The sequence below is a fragment of the Mustela nivalis genome (assembly GCF_964662115.1).
Source record: "Mustela nivalis genome assembly, chromosome: 12".
Lineage (NCBI taxonomy): Eukaryota > Metazoa > Chordata > Mammalia > Carnivora > Mustelidae > Mustela > Mustela nivalis.
The window spans coordinates 45081458-45101185 of NC_139031.1; the positions used below are offsets into that span (position 1 = coordinate 45081458).

Consider the following 19728-nt stretch of genomic DNA (forward strand, 5'->3'; position numbering starts at 1 on the left):
TAAGGGGCAAAAATGCTCTGAACTGTAAGCATCCCAAGAGCAGGACTGAAAGGTTTTTTTGGTATCCCTCTCCTCCTGCCTCCCACCACACTGTTTTGTACACAACAGGCAGTTGTTAGAATGACTAAGAAAGCCCAAATGGAAGTGAATGAAAGTGAGTTAAATCACCCTTACAAGAAAATCTGAAAGCATATAACCATCAGCAACATAATATTCTTCTACTAAAACCATTAACTAGAATCTATCAATTCTTCATTTTGTAAGCATTGTTGTTCAGATTATAACTACTCTGAGAGTAGAGAGAGACCTCCGTGGGTAATACGAACCATTCAACACACAGCCTAACACCAGATAGATCTTTGAATACATTAGGATGAGTAAATGACAACTTTATAAATAAACATTAAAAATTGTAATCCTTACTAACAATGGGCAGAAAAAAAAGCTGTGTCTCCATCTTTGAAAGCTCTAGTCTATACTAAAGCACAGTTACTATGGTCACCAAGAAAACCCTTTTACAGGAGTGCCTGGCTGGCTTAGTCCACAGAGCATGCAATTCTTTTTTTTTGTTTAAGATTTTATTTATTTATTTGACAGACAGAGATCACAAGTGGGCAGAGAGGCAGGCAGAGAGAGAGGAGGAAGCAGGCTCCCTGCTGAGCAAAGAGCCCAATGTGGGGCTCGATCTCAGGACCCTGGGATCATAACCTGAGCTGAAGGCAGAGGCTTAACCCACTGAGCCACCCAGGCGCCCCAGCATGCAATTCTTGATCTCTGGGTGGTGAGTTCAAGCTCCATGTTGGATATAGAACTTATTTTAAAAATAAATAAATAAATAAAGTAAAACCTTGTTACAGTCTCATCAAAGATGACAGGTACACATTACTGACAGACATGATGTTGGTATGTTGGTATGTTAGTAACCACACCTATAGAAGTAGCTGTGCTAGACAGGTAAAGCTGTATTAATAAAGTGATGCAAAGTGGGGAAAAACATATTTTAGTACATCAGCTAGGCTAGTGGCACCAATGTTAAAGGTTCCAAATGTTACCAACTAATTAATCCTGACTTCATTCCATGAAGGAAAAGTATATGCTTCCGTATGCTGAAATGCACACATTTCTTCTCTTATGTTGAATTTTATTACTTTTTTCCTCTGAAAAATAGTAAGTTCTAAAATAGTCAAGGGCTGTGTGAGAGTAATCAATACCTGTAAGCAACATCTGATGCTACTTTTCCTGTCACTAAGACGAGTAGTATTTTACCTCAGAATTGGACACACCAGTTGTGGTCGCTTCTTTTGTTTTATCCACTTGCTGAACAAGGAGGTCACAGTACAGTCTTAGTTCCGACATTTTGGTTTTCAAGTTTTCAGTGTTTTCAGCAAACTCTAAATAACAAAATGATGATAATATAATTATCAGGATGAATGAGTAATTGACTAGTGAGCATACCATAGAGTAGAAGTTATAACCTTATGTAAAGCCAGATGTTTATGGTATGGGTTACAGGTAAAATAAATATGAAGATAATGGGGGCAAGAAAAACAGAAAAAGGAGATGTCTGGTCTTTTGTAATCTATATTATTTCTTGGGCCAACACACTGAATGATCACTAGTATAGGAAGAAGGATATAGCATACTTTTCAAACCCTCGTGTCAGAACTGGTAGCAGAGTCAAGGGTTCATCTGCTGCACAGTTTTCACTATCTGTAAAATGGGGTCATAGCTATCTACCTGTTAACAATACCCAAAACTGGGAAACTGCTCTGTAACGTGCAATTATCACTAATAAGATGGCTTGCTGATTCACAGAACTGGTCCAGCACGCCACCCATCAAGACTAAGGACGCCGCCAGCGCACCTGCTGCTCTCTCATTAGCACAGCGCTCCAGCTACTCTGGCGCTGAGGGCTCAGCGAGTCATTATCACTTCTGTTTTTCTCCCCATGAAAAAGCTACACGTTACAACCTGATCTGAGTCAAAGCTTACAGTGTCTAGAATATGCTTCCAATTTAGCATTAGAAAACAACCAAGGAAGAGGCCATTTTCCTATGTCTACTTGAAGAGTTAAGCACACCTACCACACCTGTCATGAGAAAGAGGCCCCTGTCCCCTGCCAATCTCTTCGGGGACAGGGGCTGGGAAGGTGATGCTAGGGCTCAGGCAGTAAGCCCTGGCACTTACCGCCCCCCCCTCAACTTGTCCCCACAGAAAGTTGTGCCAGGGTTCTCCGGAGACCTAATGATGTTGAGTTAATGAGTGTTAAGCAGTAGCAACCTAACAATTAAGTATCCATCCCACCTCAGGGAAGAAAGTACCCTGCTCCGAGGCTTGTTTACCAAAGATCAACTTTGTGCCAGACTGGGTACTAAACAGGTTCATATCATTACTAATCCTCATGGCAGCCCTTCTAACCCTGGTTATTACCTCTTTTTAAAATATAAGGAAGCTGAGGATTAGAGAGATTAAGTAACCTACGCCAAGAACAAAAAGCCAGAAACCTACAAAGCCATGATTTGAATCCAGTTGTGTCTGGCTCCAAAGCCTGTGCTCTCTCTAGTATGATATGCTAAGAGAGAAGAGTCAGATACAAGCTGTGGTTTAAATTCCAGAGGTACATGGCATTTGCAAGATACAAAAAGCTGGCTACATGGTCAGAAGCAAGATAACAAATATGAGAACCCAGAGATGCCAGAGGAGATTCCCAAGGTTTCCAGACCAGAGCACAATCGATACTTACCTTTTTCCTTCTGGGTCCTACTGTCAGTCAAGCAAGCCTTGGCTGACCCCAAGGCTACTAGCCACCGCTGTCTCTCAGCCACACTTCTGGCCTTCAGGTAGAAATACTGCTCCCCAGGGATTATCAGGTCCATGCGTGTATTATCTACGGAATGAACTGGGAGCAAGGCAGAGGGAGGTCAGAAACCTAGAAGAGCCCTATCTGGGTAGCCTCCACCCCACCCAAATTCTTGAGCTCAACTGGTACAAGTCATTCTAGCTAGCACTTACCACCTCCCCTAGTTTATTTATCTCTTCTTTGATGCCTCTGCTGAAGACGAAAAGCCCTGGCTGGCTCCAACATATCACTAAGACTAAAAAAGAAGCACTCAACTCTCCTTATCAGAATAGAGACAGAATCTCTCTTTGGCTTTTGTGTATAAAGTAATAGCACTCTGAGGCCAAAAAGGTTTGCATGCCAGCAAGTAAGGGTGCGCCTCTGTATCTTCTTGGGTTTACTGGAAAGCAATCAAGAACACAATTATTTTTCCTTTTCTACTGTCCTTCACAAGTTGGAACAAAAGTGTGAGACCTTTGGGAGAAGAAATAAGCAAACCACACTCTCACCTCCCATCTGGCTGCAAAATACCCTTCTCATTTGTTTCTCTTCTAATCTGTTTCAGAGCCACATCTTCTTAGCATGGCTCAAGACGTCCGCAAACCAAGAAGTAAAGGCTATTTGCAGGTCTGTATCTGTTTGCTTGTTTTAAGTATGTAGCGGTGGTGAGAGGGTGTGTGCGCATGCGTCCTGATCTAAACACAGAAGCATTTGATGCTGCAGTAAAAAAAACTAACTAAGCTATGCACATAGTTGCTGGTTTTAGGTGAGCAAGTGATTAAAAAATGAGCATGAGATATGTGGTAAAGTACATTGCTCTCATTTATTTTGACTACTTCTTCAACAGCCTCCTTGTAAAAACTGGCTGCAGTTTTAGGTCTTATTTGCAAGTCTTTCTTTGGGACATAGCACTATGTATCTTTGTACCATAAGAACGTCAGAGAGAGAGACGCAGAAGAAAAGAAAAAGAATACCTGCAAATGTCTTGGTTTCTCACCTTGAATTTCACAGACCGCCATTTGGATGCTCCCTTTGCAACCTTTCCAGGCATCTTCAGGAGAATCATAGTAGGATAATATCCCCCCACAGAGAAGGAACCACCGAGGCTGCCAACCTGCAAATAGAAGCAAGAGCCTGGTCTCAGTTACTGCCTACCTGGGAGCTGCCTCCCAGGACACAACAATGGGACCTGACAAAGGAGGCTGGGTCCCAGCTCCTCCAAGGAGCTTAAATTCCAGAGGAAAGTCTAAGGGAAAGAAGTAGCTTAGTAAATTACCTGTATGCATGATCCCATTTTTTAATTAAAAACAAACACCCACAGGGGCATATATTTTTAGTCACTTAATATAATAGTAGAAGTCTGCAAGGATCAGGAACATAGTGATGATTCTCTAGTTAACAGAATTATTGGTGATTTTTATTTCCTTTACCTTTAATATGGTACTAATAATCACCAGTTTTTAATTTTTTTAAGATAAAAGATTATTGTTTCCTGAACATTGTTATCACACTCTTGCTCTCTTCTCCTCTGGTTAAGAAAAATTACCCCCCCCCCCAAAAAAAAAGAAAAAAGAAAACTTCGAAATGAGGCAGAACATCGCACTGCTCTGAAAGAGGACTTCAACCACCTCCATTTTGACCCTAGTCTCCGCTTCCTGATAAGTTCTTCTCACCACTTATGTCTTAACAGAGGCAAAGCATTCCCTGATAGGAACTGAAACTACTCCCTCAAGCATTAAAACCACTGTCCTGACTTCAGCAAGACCGTGCACAATTAACCCTAAGACAGTGATCGACCTGACCTTTACTGCCCAGCGTACATACCCACTGACATTTGTCCCACATTTTCCTTATCTAAAACCAGGAGTGAATTGTGTAAGACTGATGAATCACAGACCTGTGCCCATGAAGCAAATAATATATTATATGTTAATAAAAATAAATAAATTTAAAAAATAAATAAAATTAAAAAACAAAAGAATAAACTCAAGAGTACTTTCAGCACTCTGGAGACTGTCCTAGAGATGTCAGTCTGCTGACTTGTTAGTGTTGGTCTCACTGAAATACATTATTTTCTTGTTTCACCACCACTTAGTCTGTCTTTGGAATCTGTCAGCAGCAAATGGCTGAAGCTGGTCTGTGTGGGCTCCCCACTGAGTCCAGGGCTCTTGCACTATGCCCCGGCTACAGCCCTTTCAATGTCACAGAGTTACAGAGTGCTAATAAGCCTGTGTGTAGGGGCATCTGAGCCCTAGGAGAAGATAACTTTGACTTAATACTTAATATTGATCCACTGAAATGAAATAATCTTAAAACAATTCAATTTACTTTGGAGAATTTCAAGGGACAAACCATATTCGGTTGAAATATACATCTTATCTAGTGCTGTTAGCCAATCTATATTCTAGACACACCAAACTTATTTTCTGTATTCTTGCTTCTGGGCTACTGCCTGAGCTCAATCTTCTTTTCTAAAATGTCATCTCTGACTATTTCTGCATAAGCCTTGTCACAGTCCTCAGTCAGATATATATTTTTCTTTCTCAGAAATGCTATAGCCCTTTATGGATACATTTTTCTGATGAGACTCTTCTGCGGCTGAGGCAGACAGAGAGGAGGCCTGTAGGAGCTTTGAGCACAACCCTAAGGGCTGCTTAGGTATAGATATCTGATGCCTGATTCACACAAATCAAGAAGCTTAAGACCCAAGAAGAGCTGTCCTTCAGTTCCGGTCAGAAGGCAGGGAAAGACCAAAGTCCCAGCGTAGTCAGGCAGGAGGAGTTTCCTCTTTCTTAGCCTTTGTATTCTGTATAGGTCTCTGACTGATTGGATGAGACTCACTCATATTAGGAAAGGCGATCTACCAATTCAAATGCCAATCCCATCCAGAAATACCCTCATAAACACACTCAGAAAGATGTCTGGCCAAATGTCTAGGCACCCCAGGGTGCAGGAAAACTGACACAGAAAATTAATCATACACCATCAATTTTAAGACATGCCATTATTTTATGTAATGCAAGAAAAAAATACCTGCCCATTAAGTAATGACATGGTGCTGATTCTAAGATGCTTCCCAACTTCAGTTGTTAAAATGTGAAAAAATATCTACAAATTGAAAAACTGTGGCCCTAAACTAGGTTTATCTTCCAGTAATCTGAAAGTTAAACAGCCCCCCCACAGACACACATGAGAAGCACAGCTGCAGTTAAGTCTTGAAAGTAGCTGGTAAACTGTAATAGCAACTGAAACACCACCTTCCCTGTAATAGGTTCTACATTTACCTAGAAGTTATAATTATACCAGGGGAAGTTCTACATATCATTATTTTATCCTATAGTTTGTAACTATAAAAACCATGACCAGGAATAACTTTTCTTTAAAGCATAAAGTTACTGGATTTTTCAGAAAGTACATTAAAAGACCACAGAGGTCTTATTCTCATTATATGAAATTTACAGGCAGGGAAATGGAGAGTCTGGAGTGGGACTGGGACACACAGATACAGCTCACTAATAACTGTATGAGAAAAGAGGCAAGAATGAAGAGGCCATCAATCCATTTCCTGTTTTAAATTAATTTGCGGTTACCTTGACTGATGTCATAGTTAATTTTATGTGTCAACTTGGTGGGCTGAGGGGTGCCCAGGCAGCTGATAAAATGCTGTTTCTGGTTCTGTCTGTGAGGGTGTCAGTGGCAGAGATTACCATCTGCATCAGTAGACTGTGTAAAGACTGCCCTCACCATTGCAGGCGGGCACCATCCAAGCCACTGAGGGCCTGAGTAGAACACAAAAGGCAGAAAAATGGAGAATTTGTTCTCTCTTTGTGCTGAGACATCCATCTTCTCCTGCCTTAGGACACCGGTGCTCCTGGTTCTCTGGATTATAGACCCAGATCAGGATTTATACCATCCACCACTCCAATTCTCAGGCCCTTGAACTCACACTGAACTTGCATCACCACCTTTCCTAATTCTCCAGCCTGCCTAGAGCAGATCATGGGACTTCTCATACATGACTGCCAGAGCTCCTCGGATAAAACCCTTCATGTATGATATATGCACACATACATATACATGTATGCATGTAATACCTATACAATTCTGTACCTATTGGATCTGTTTTTCTAGAAAACCCTCACTAACATACTTGGAAATGATAAAATATTCAAGGTAACAAAAAAGCAGATGAAAACTGTGGGTGTAACACGTCCCTGCTCTCTTAGATTACCATTAGATTAATCTTCCTGTCCAACCCCCACTGCTTTTTTAAGCCATTCTCTATTGGAGATGGAATGTGGTATCAGCCAAACCCCCCAGTTGGAAGGATTAGACAAGAAACTTCAATGAGCAGAGAAAAGTTTTAGCTTATATAAGCTACCCCTGCCAAGGATGGGGTAGGGGAATAAAAGTACTTAAATGCCAATTTCACACACTTCACATTATCCTGGATTATTTCACTACAGAAGGCATAGTGGATATTTATTTTTGGCAACCGGCACATTTCTGTTACTGAAAATCTCCTTCTCCATACTCTATCCACGTAGTTGGGTGGGGCTGACCAGCTCCAGAGGGGGCATGTGATTCAGGCTTAAATGGCACTTCACATCCCCTGTCCTCAATGATACACTCTGCAACAGGCAAGTGAACCAAAGATAAACTTGGGACTATTGCTGGGTCTGGACAAAGGCGGAAAGAAATGGAGACTCTCTTTTTCCTTTGGTCTTGAAGATGTTTGCCTGGAGCAGCCACCAGTCATTCTGCCATCACCAGAGATCTAAACATGATTCACATATGAAGGGAATCGGTGTAGGAGGATTTGAGGGAAGCAGGAAAAGGATGCAAATCTGGACTGACATTCACAATAAGGCCATGTTATAACCATAGATAAGGTATCCACTGAACTTTTCAGTTAAGTGAGATTTTTTTTTTAAAGTGAGCCAATAAATATCTTTTTTTCCCCTTCAAGTCTGAGTTGGTTTTTTCCCTAAATAAAAGATTATTAAATATCACATGAATCAACTTCACTAAATGTAGAAAAAGCAAAAGCATTTGACAAAATCTAACACCCTTTCATAACAAAAACTGAAGCAACTAGGAACAGAAGAGAACTTCATCCTGATAAAGCCACCCGCCCCCCGGCAAAAAACCCCAAAAAGGCAAAACCAAAAACCCCAAAACCCCAAACTAGAGCCAGTCATACTTAATGACAAGACTGGATGCTTTTCCAGAGACAACATATGGATGCTTCCTCTCACCACTTCTATTCAACATTATTGGAGGTTCTAGCCAGGGCAATTAGGGTTCAAAATGAAATAAAAGCAATTCAGACTGGAAAGGAAGAAGCAAATCCACCTTTATTTGCAGACATTCTTGTATATTTCAAAACAAAACAAAGCATAAACCTAAGGAGTCCAATAAAAAAGACTATTAAAATAAGTTTAGCAAAGTTGCAAGATAGAAGACCACTATACAGGTTATCAATTGTATTTGTATACAGTTGCAATGAACTGAAAATGAAAGTAGACAGTTCCTTTTATAATAACATCAAAGAGAAAAAGATACCTAGGAATAAACTCAACAAAAGAAGTATAAAACTTATACTCTAAAAAATTTAAAACATTATTCAAAGAAATTGAAAATCTGAATATCATTATTCCCAAACTGTTACCAGCTTGTTCTTTTCTCACATAGTGCAATGTCTGTCTATACTTAATTGACAGAAACTGTTTACAAAATTCACTTTTTTCAGCTTAACTAATTGCTCAACAATATATATATTTTCAATGAGCATAATTTTCTTGATAAAAATGTACATATATTTTGATCTAAAATAGCAGAGCTCATGTTAACTTATACTATATTTTCTTCCTTTTTTATTTCACAACTACATTTTTAAATCCGAATTTCTAGAGATGTTCTTATTCCTTTAAAGATCCGAACCAAAAAGTGATTATTTGTGAGTCATACTCATGTCTAAAAAATACCGTAGCTTTCTTTTTTTTACTCAGTACCCTTGTGACAAGTAACTCATCCAAACATTTCACTAAAGGAAAAAAAAAAAAAAAAGGGTACTCCTTTAAAAAGGCACTTTACTTCCTTTTTCCCCCCACCAAGGTTTTATTTTTAAGTAATCTCTATCCCCAGCACAGGGCTTGAACTCACAACCTTAAGATCAAGAGTCACATGCTCTGACTGAGCCAGCCAGGCACCCTGACACTTAAATTCTTAAAAATATTTTAAAATTTACATGTAGTGAAATTTCTTCTTTGGTTAACAGTTCTGAGTTTCAATAAATGCATACTTTTTGAACAACCACCAAAATAAAGATACAGAAAGGGTGCCTGGGTGGCTCAGTTGGTTAAGCAACTGTCTTTGGCTCAGGTTATGATCCCGGAGTCCCAAAATCCAGTCCTGCATTGGGCTCCCAGCTTCACAGTGAGCCAGCTTCTCCCTTTGACCTTCTCCCATCTCATGCTCTCTCTCACTGTCTCTCTCTCTCTCTTTCAAGTAAATAAATAAAATCTTAAAAAGAAATTAAAAATTAAAAAAAAATAAAGATACAGTTAAATTCCATTATCCTCCCCTTAAAATTCCCTTGTGCTGCTCCTCTGAGGTCAAGCCCTCTTCCCACATTTTATCCCTGGCCAACCACTGTTATATCCTCATTTTAAGTTGAAACTATTTCACAATTTTCTTGGGAGACTTCCTCTTCGACCTACAGGTTACTCAGAAGTATACTGTTTAATTTCCTAACATTTGGGGATTTCCCACATCTTTCTGTCACTGATTTTTAGTTTATTTCTGTTAAAGAAAGGGCATTCTTTTCAATCGGGCACAGTTTCTACTGTAGCCCAGAACATGACTGATCTTAGTGAATGTCCCACATGCATTTGAACAACAACAACAAAAATGCAGCAGGGGTGCCTGGGTGGCTCAGTGGGTGGAGTGTCTGCCTTCAGCTGGTGTCATGATCCCAAGGTCCTGGGATCCAGCCCCAGGTTCGGCTCCCGGCTCAGAGGGTAGGCTGCTTCTCCCCCTGCCCCTCCCCCTGCTCATGCTCACTTTCTCTCTCAAATATATAAATAAATCTTTTACAAAGGGAAAAAAATACAGTATTCAGCTGCTGTTTGAAGGATTACTCTACAAACGTCAGTTAGGTCAAATTGGTGGAGAGCGTTCAGATCTTCAGTATCTTTGGATGATTTACTGTCTACTTGTTCTATGGATTACTAAGAGAAGAATGTTGAAGTTTCCAAAGAGAATTGTGGATTTACTTTTCCTTTCAGTTATACCAATTTTTTTTTTTTCTGTGCTTAAGACTGGATAATTTCTATTGACTTATCCTCAGGCTCACTGTTTCTTTTCTGTGCCATCTATATTCTACTGAGCCCATCTACTGATTGATTTTTAAAAATTATATTATACTTTTTAGTTCTAAAATGTCCATTTAGTCCTTTTCAGTATTTTATAATTCTCTGCTAAGAACCTATACCTTTCCATTTGTTTCAAGAGTATTCACCTTTACCATGGTGGTGGTTTTGCTTCCCTACCCGGTCTGCTTGCTATTATTTACTTTTCAGAGTTCTCAGGTAGTTGCGCGAGTACGTTGTTTTGTTTTAAGTTGTACTCAGTGGGAAAGAGGCTACAGTGAGCTTACTCCATCTTAGCCCAATAATAACACTCTTAAACAGGACTAGTAGGAAACCCACTAAGTGAAATGTCAACCTCATGCTAAGGTACTACACTCTGCCTATAAACTCACCATAGTTTCTTCTGAACTTCTACCAATTAGGTGTTATGGGAAACCAAAAGTTTACAGTATTATCGCCTAACAGGAAAAAATTAAATAAAAAAAAATAACGTTGCAAACTTCTAAAAATACATAATGAAATGCTGCTGTATAGAAAAGCAGAAAAACAAAAGAAGGGGCTATTTAAATCTCTTAATGAAAATTAAGCTAAGGGGCGCCTGGGTGGCTCAGTCAGTTAAGCACCTGTTTTCGACTCAGGTCATGATCCCAGGGTCCTGGGACCCAGCCCCATATCTGGCTCCCTGCTCGGTGGGGAGTCGACATCCTCTTCCTCTGCCTCTGCTCTGCTCTCTCTCTTGTTCACTACTCTCAAATACATAAAATTTTTAAAAAAGAAAAAAAAGGAAATTAAGCTAAGTATAAAGAAAAAAAATTAATGAAAGGTGCTTTTTCATCAACCATAAGAGGTAAACACTAGTGACCATAATCAAACAGGAACAGAAAAGAAGCAAAAAGGCTGAATGCATCTTTCAGCTTTAATTTCCTTTTCTACAGAATTACAGAATGAATCTAACAGTCTCTTTCAGCTTTCAAAACCCATAAACCTCTATCTTAAGTCAAAGTAATAGGAAAGTCAATTCTTTTGCAGAATCTACTTCAAGAGAATTAGCTAATGTCAAGAAAATAAAGGGAGACGAAATGTCTTTATAGGAGTAACAATCTTTCTGAAATGGTGAGTCAAGACTTAATTTATTCACCATAAATTATGGTTGCTGTATTCATAACCCATACATATTATATGATGGTTACAATACAGTATATTAGGGATGTTCTATAGATATGTTAAAGGTGAGAAAACCTATTATCATTTTTACATTGAAGGAAAGCAGTTACTAACCCCTGACCTCTACAGTTTTGGTGTTTTCCATGTCTAATGGTGGGTGCTCAGCCATATTCCACCTCATCAGAATCCTCCCCGCAAACTTGGCTTCCCTCTGGGAGCTTCAGACTGGACAGTGGATAACAAAGCTGTGGGCTCCTCTGCCAGGTCAGTCATAAGACTTTGTTGCAGCTGGGAAGAAGGGAAGAGACATCCCTAATAGTAAAGAAAATAACCAAGCATTAACTAAATTATAGGTTCCTCAATTTACCATTAATTAATTCACAAAGCATTTTTTGAGCACTTATAATTTGCCAAGCTTAGAGATTTAGAGAAAAGAAGATCTCAGACTTCAAAGAGTAATAGTCTACTGGGGAGTCAGGCATGCAGATGGTGAGGAGCCTGTAATTACAGTATATCATACAAATGATATTCTCTTCTGTTGAGCCTGCTGTAAGTTACCTCTGCTGTGTGCTTTGGGCTATGGAACTGTTTATTTGTTATATTTACTTGTTCTAGGCAATGCTTCTGATACATGTCCTACCATCACCTTAATCAAGAAAATAGGAAACTGGTTCAAGTTCAGACTCATAACATCTAGATGTGTCATCTTGAGCATATTACTTAATTCCTCTGGGCATTATATGAAAGAGGTGGACTAAACAGAATAGCTAAGGTTTAACATGTCATCTTTCTTCTGACTATAATGTCACTTTTAACAAACCCAGCATCCTCTTACTATCCTAGCTCCACATCTGAGGGCCACTTCTGCCCCATCCTTCCAGTTCAGTCTCTAAGTCTTTCCCAACTGCCCTCATTTTCACTCTTGGCTTCATTCAACATTATACCATGCCCATGCTGAGGCATATGGCATAAAATCATGGGAAGGACATGAAGTCAGGCAGACCTGGCTCAAGATTTATTTGCTGTGCAAATTCTTTTTTTTTTTTTTTTAAGATTTACTTATTTGAGGGAGAGAGAGAGAGAGAGAGAAACCTGAGCAGACTTCTTGCTGAGTGCAGAGCTGGACACAGCAACCAACTATGCCACTCAGGTGCCCCATACTGTGTGATTCTAAGTTAATTATTTATCTTAAAAGCCTTGGTTTATTCATCTGTGAAATGGAGGATACTGCCTCCCTTTTCCTCTTCCATCATCATCTTGTCCTGTATTTCAGCTTTCCCTCCTTCCTTATTATGTTTTAGCCAGCTAAATCTTCCTTACGTACTGTTTTTACCTGTTCTTCCCTCCTATTGAGAAACTCCAAGTAACTCCCTAACAATTAAAAACTATCAGGGTTGATTTGGCTTAACCCAACAACACCCCAGTATTTCCTCCTGCTCTCAGGACAGAACTCTCCTTTTTAGTACTGCTGGTTTCCTTACTGAGAGTCACTTCTGTTCCCTCGCCTTTCCCTTCTGCCCAGGTCAATTCCACCCACCTGTTGGTCCCACCTCTTCCATGAAGTCTTCCCTGACCACTTCTGAAAAAGGATTCCTACATTTTCCTTTCTTTTCCCATCCCCTTCCGCCTTCCCTCCCTCCCCCATGCCTTTCTTTCTTCCTCCCTCCCTTCTTTTTAGGATTCCTACATTTTTCTTAACAAAGGTATGCCTATTTCCTTGGACCAGTTTTATACCTTACTCATATTCTTTCTTCCCTTTATCATTTCTGGCTGCTTACATGGGCCTCAGAAGATGGAGGGCTGGTCTCCATCCAAGCTGCATAATAATGGCCAGTAGAGGCAGAAAAGCAAAAGGACATGTGTGATGTCAACTTGGACAACCAAAGACTTTAACATTCCAGCCTGTCAAGGTTGCCCCAAATTTGCCTTTAAAATTCCAGTAAAGACACAGGCTGATAGTTAATAGCTAACTACACCTAGGGATCAGTGATATGCAATGTGGTTCTTCTAAGCCTGTCAAGCCACAGCCTTGAAACAACCATGTAAAGGTTTAAGGGTCAAAATCTATGAATTTAGAAGGGCATTTTTCATAGTTAAGAGGGATATCCACTAGACTATGATCTCCTTGAGAACAGATCATGTCTTATTCAAAACAGTATCCCTAACATACTCACAGGGTCTAGTAAGAAGCTGATACTTACTGTTTCATTCATTCTTAGTGAATGAATGATTGGCTGACTGGGGGCTATTAGACTGTGTTAAAAAGTAGATTGTTGAAACCATTCCTTAGGTATTTAAAAACCAAGACAGAGCTATCCTTGCCTTGGATTACACAAGAACAATTCTACCTAAAGGGCATGGAATAGATTCTCAAGCAAATGATATTTTGTTTCCTCTCTGGCTAACACTTGAAGTCAGCCATTTTTCCATCTCTCCTGGTACTGTTATACCCTCCACAAACTTGAAAACATATCTAAGGAGAGAAACGCCCAAGCACCATGGAATTTTTCTTGGACTTACCCTCCCCATTGTCTCATTCATCTGTCTTATGTACAACAGAGCTCCATTGCATGTTTTGTCTGTCTCAAATCTATTCCTAATGGAATTCAACTATCTTTTGCTCAATTCTGAATAAGATGGAAGTAATGGTAACAGGAAATGGCAGAGATTAAACGCTGAGAGTATAGTCTGAGAAAAATGGTCCCCAAACCTCTTCAGTCTACAGACATAAGATTCCACAGTCATATACTCCTAACATCCCCAGCTACATCACACATGAGAATCAAGGGAAAGACTGGTACTGCTTTTGATGGAGTGCCAATGAGGCAATGGTCTAACATGTCTTATGTTCCTTACCAGATTATTAATTTTTGCTAGAAGCAAAAGTACAGTAATACACAAAATTACTTGATCTGTAATCAGCATTCATTCAAAAGAATGACAGTCATAGGACTACAGAGTCAATTCCATCAATTTCAAGATTCTGAGGGTTCATTTGAATATCTTCCTTTATAAATTATACCACTCCCAACTCCCAAAAGGAGGATTTAAAGAATTCAGGATACAAATATTCTCAGAAGCCATGAGGAACCAGAGTTTGCACACAGATAAAATTAACAACTGAATTTTTCTGGCATCATTGATCAAACAGTTGTCAAATTAACCTAACAGCAAACAAACTATGTACCAGGCAGGTTCATATAATGTTACCCATCTCATCTTCATAATAGACCTAGTATGGCTATTATTCTTGCTGTCATCTTAAAACCGAGGCTCAGGGAGATTAAGTAACTTACTCAAGGTGTCAGCACTAGTAAGTAGCCAAGTGGAACTTTGAATTCAGGCCTTTCCAACTTCAAACCTTTGCATTTAAAACATTCAAATATACTGGCCCATGATCCCATCACGGAAATTATGAAAAAAGAGTTGAACACTGGATATGACAGAGAATGTGAAGGATAAAGGGGACCCTTGACCTTCATACCATACACAAAATGGACCACAGACCTAAATGTAGGAGCTCAAACTATAAAAACTTAGGAAAAAAACAGGAGTAAATCTTCATGACTTTGGGTTAAGTTAGGCAATCGTTTCTTAAGATACGACAGTAAAAGCACACGCAATAAAAGCAAAAAACTGATAAACTGGGCATCAAAATTAAAAACTTTTGTGCTGTAAATGATACCATTAAGAAAGTGAGAGGTAGGGGCCCCTGGGTGGCTCAGTGGGTTAAAGCCTCTGCTTTCGGCTCAGGTCATGATCCCGGGGTCCTGGGATAGAGCCTCACATTGGGCTCTCTGCTCAGCAGGGAGCCTGCTTCCTCCTCTCTCTCTGCCTGCCTCTCTACCTACTTGTGATCTCTGTCTGTCAAATAAATAAATAAAATCTTTAAAAAGAAAGTGAGAGGTAAACTACGGAACAGGAAAAATACTTGCAAGTCATATATTTGATAAGGAACCTGTATTACAATTCTATAATAACAAAATAACTCTGTCAACAAGTGGGCAAAGGCAGTAAATAGACATTTCTCCAAAGAAGATATACAAATGGCTCATAAGCACATGAAAAGATGATCAACTTCCTTAGTCATCAGAGAAACAGAAATCAAAACCACAATGAGATACCACTTCACACTCACTGGAATGGGTAAGATAAAAATGGTAGATAATAATGAATGTTGATGAGAATGTGGAAAGATAGAAACATTCTTTCATTACTGCTAAGAATGTAAAATGAAACAGCCAGTTTGGTAAAGAGCTTGGTAGTTCCCCCAAACTATTCAGCGGAGTTACTGTATGACCCAGCAATTGGACTCCTAGGTTTATATTCAGGAGAAATGAAAACATGTCCACATAAAAACTTGACACAAATATTCACAGCACCTTTACTCATAATAATCAAAACAAATAGAGCAACTGAAATTTTGAATTGATGAACAGATAAACAAAACAATGGTGTATTAGTACATTGGAATATTATTTGTAATAAAAAGAAATGAAGTACTGATGCATGTTATACATTCATAAGCGCCCCCCAAAAAAGAAGTCAGTCACAAAAGACCACATAATATATGGTTCCCTTTATATGAAACATTTAGAATACACAAGTTTACAAAGACATAAGATTAGTGGTTGTCAAAGAGAAGAAGGGGTGGGGTGGGAATGGTTGCTAACTGGGTTTCTTTTGGGGATAATGCAAATGTTTCAAAATTGTGGTGATGGCTGCACTCTGTAAATGCACGAAAAACTATTCACTAGTATACTTTAAATCGTGAAATTTACGGTAAGTGAATCATCATCTCAATAAAAATGTTAAAACAAAAACAAAAAAATGCTGACCAGTGGTTATGAGACCCTGAGAATCTTACTCTGGATCACTCACATTCTAGAGGTCCTCTTGGCACTGTCTATACAGCACAGACATATATGGGCAAGAGTAACCTTCCTCCACCTGGGTTTGGGAGGTAGTAAGCAAAATTATAGCACCTCCTCAGACAACTATCTGGTCAGCATGATGCAAGTTTTTGTTATTTTTGGAAGGCAGTACTGCGATATGCTTGTGCCCTAACCTGCTGGTTGGGCCCATGAAGTCTGCAGTGGATAGTGCTCAGGGCAGCAGTGTTCCTGTTTGCTGAGTGAGCAGGAAAGGGACCGAAAACTGCAAAGCAGAATGCTCACAGCACAGCTCAGAAAATTTCCTTGTGACAAAACATATGCACAACGCTGAGCAAAGTCTTCCTCACTCCTGAGCTCCTCTCTTCCTCCTACCCCCAAATAGAGTCTGCTATTCTAGGTCAACATACTTTAAATATAGGTGCATTATGAATCAGCTAGAATTATATAATGATCAAGCAGGAAGGACCTTTCAGAGTATTATGTAATGGAGCAATGACTCTGAAGCCATTTACTAACTGTGTGACCTTGGGCCAGTTCCTTCACCTTTCTGTGTCTCAGTATCTTCATCTGGAAAATGGGAATAATAAAGGCAACTGCTCCTTAAAATTGCCATGGAGATTAAATGAGTTAATCCATGTAAAATGTTTAGAATAATGCCTGGACCGTTACTGAGTCTTTTACTATTTTTATAATGTTTAACTGGTAAATCTCATCATTTTTACAGAGGAAGATGGTAAGCTCAGAATGGAAAAGCGACTCTGAAGCTGGCAGTGACAGAGCTGGTATCAGCGGACTCCTCAACTAGAGCTCTACTGTAGAGCATCCATTTACAACCGAGCATATATAATATTCCTTGACCAACTTTTAGGGCTTGAAAGATACAAATAACAAACATACAATGCTTAGCTCTGCATCTCACACAGTACAGGTGTTTGTGAAATGTCTGATCCATTTCCTCTTTATTCTAGGTTTAATCTAATAGTTGAAGAGAGGACTTGACACTAAATCCCAGGAAGTCCAATGTTCTGATGCTTAAAAAGTGGAATGGTTTAGGGCTGTTGAAGAAGAAAATACACATAAGCTCTCACTTTCTCTCTCTTCTTCTTCTTCTTTTTTTTCATTTTCCTTTTAAGGAGCACGGGGTACCTGAATATAATACCTAGCATACTAGGAAAAGGGACTGCTTCTATTTCTGTAGTTTAGCACTATACTCATGCAAACAATTTAGATGTTATTCTCAGGGCTTGATGATGCTTCCAACTTCCAGTAATTGATACCTACCAGTTTATTTCAAGAGGCAAGAGAAACTCATAAAATACAGTATTTAGCAAAATACAATAAATGCAATCAAAGTAAGCTTTTAAACAATCTTCTCATCATCTCTCTCTCTTTCCCACACTCCAACCACTTCACAGTGTTCAAACCAGTGTAAGAAGTCCTGCAGGGGCCTATGGAGCTTCCTAGAGACTCCTGCAGCCTTGCTGGAACCTCAGCCTCACTCTAAACTCTGCAGCTTTCTGGGTCTTCTTTCCTTTCCTCACTTGCCTGTCTCTATGCTGCTTTGGGGCCTCCATACGGACATTCCCTGTAGCTAAAAATTCTTCGCAACCTCCAGTTGCAGCTCTGCCTTGGCCTTGCTAACTAGCTTCTATTTATCCTTCAGGCTCTGCTTGTGTTTTTTCTTCAGAGAAGCCTTCACCAATGACACAGACTAGCTTTTCTCCTTCACATTTCCCCAAATCACACACACTTGGAACATGCTTCTAAGTACTTATTCAACGAATGTCTTTCTTGCCCCTAGACTATAAGCTCAAGGAAGGCTGGGATTGTGTCTCTTCCTCAATGTTGCTTGCCCTGTGGTTAACACAGTGCCCAGGACACCGCAGGTGCTGAATGAAATTAACAATGTCCTCCAAGTAGTCAAAGGATCAGCGAATAAACTGATTTCTTAACTGGTCCACTCAACTTTGACAAAAGGTTTCCATATCAAGCTGTGGGCATGACAAAATTACACAAGCAGCTTTGATTTAGAGAAAAATTTAGAATGAACAAAAACTGGAGTTCGGATTATATGTATTTTAAAATTACTACATGCAAAACCTTAAGACAAAATATTACTTTTAAAAACCAGCTTCATGGGGTGCCTGTGTGGTTCAGGTCATGATCCCAGGGTCCTGGAATAAAGCCCTGTGTCGCACCCCATGCCAGGCTTCCTGCTCGGTAGGTAGCCTGCTTCTCTCTCTCCTGCTCCCTTTGCTTGTGCGATCTCTCTATCAAATGAATGAACAGAATCTTAAAAAACAACAACAACAACAACAGTCACACTATGCTCTTTTGGGATACTAACTCACATAGGAGGGTGGAAGAAACAAGAATGCATTTGTTCCTCCTAGGCTATACTGCTCCTTTCTGAAGTAAATTACTTCCTGATGAAAGACAATGTGCTGAAACATAACTATAAGTATATTCAGGAAAAGTACCCAGCGGTGTGATGGGGTTCTATGAACAGTGTGACCACAATGAGGAGACACCTGATTCAAGGGAACAAGCAGCATGATATAAGGACAGTTGCCTTTAGCAATGGCTCCAGCCCCCTTTTTTTTAGGGCTTCACCCTGGCACACTCGCAGAATTTGCTTGGGGCAGGAAAAAAAAAAAAAGGCTTTTCCAACAGGACAGATGGTATAAGCATCACATGATAAAGATTCCAAAAGATTCTTCTAGAGGAATTTCAATTTATTGAAGGATACATAACAACAGTGGGGAGGGGGTGGTAAAAATGGCATTTCACAACAGGAAGCAGGTACTGTACCCAGAGATTAACCTTTCCATATAAATGAGGAGAGGAAGAAAGGTGAAGCAAAAAAAAAAAAAAAAGGGGGGGGGGAGGTGGGGAGGGGAGAGGAGGTAGAAGAAAAGAAAGATGAGTATTCAGGATGAAAGAAAAAAAGTTAAAAAGCAAGTGTGATGGAAAGGAGTGAAAAACCAGGAACTAAAATTACTCTAGGACATAAGAGCCATATATCTCAGGAATTGGAGATACCTCAAAGGAAAATTACCTGATCAAGCATGTTCCCTTTAGCTTACAAGAGTGTTAACCAGCATTGGACATTCACCAAAGCCCAGCCACGAGTTATTCACATCTAGTTTAATCCTCTGACATCAAAGAAAGTCCTCAAAAGCAAAGGGAAGATCTTCTAACACTTCTCCTCAATCAGCCTCTACTAATGATTATTCGAAAAATAAACAGGACTCACTCCTAACCATAGTTTGCATAAGGAAGAGATTCTGGGTACACCCAACAGGTGCACTTTTGGCTGGGCTATGTAACCTCATCAAAGTCATTATGCCAACTGATCCTCCCAGACACATCAGTCCTTAAACCACCCCAGAGCATCAGCACATTACAACGTTTAAAAACTGTTCTATCAAAGAACGGGTGGGACAATATATCTCTC

General features: G+C 39.7%; 1 protein-coding gene across 4 annotated transcripts in view; it reads right to left on the reverse strand.

The window, feature by feature from the left end:
- PLEKHA8 (pleckstrin homology domain containing A8) overlaps positions 1 to 19728 on the reverse strand; it is a 59562-nt gene that overhangs the window by 36846 nt on the left and 2988 nt on the right. For all 4 annotated transcript variants that reach the window (XM_082692867.1, XM_082692865.1, XM_082692866.1 and 1 more), the window contains exons 2-4: positions 3837 to 3953; positions 2744 to 2899; positions 1267 to 1391 (exon numbers count right to left, since the gene is read on the reverse strand). In XM_082692867.1, coding sequence (XP_082548993.1) covers positions 1267 to 1391; positions 2744 to 2899; positions 3837 to 3858 — 303 coding nt within the window. In that variant the 5' untranslated portion in view covers positions 3859 to 3953. The remainder of the gene's footprint in view (positions 1 to 1266; positions 1392 to 2743; positions 2900 to 3836; positions 3954 to 19728) is intronic.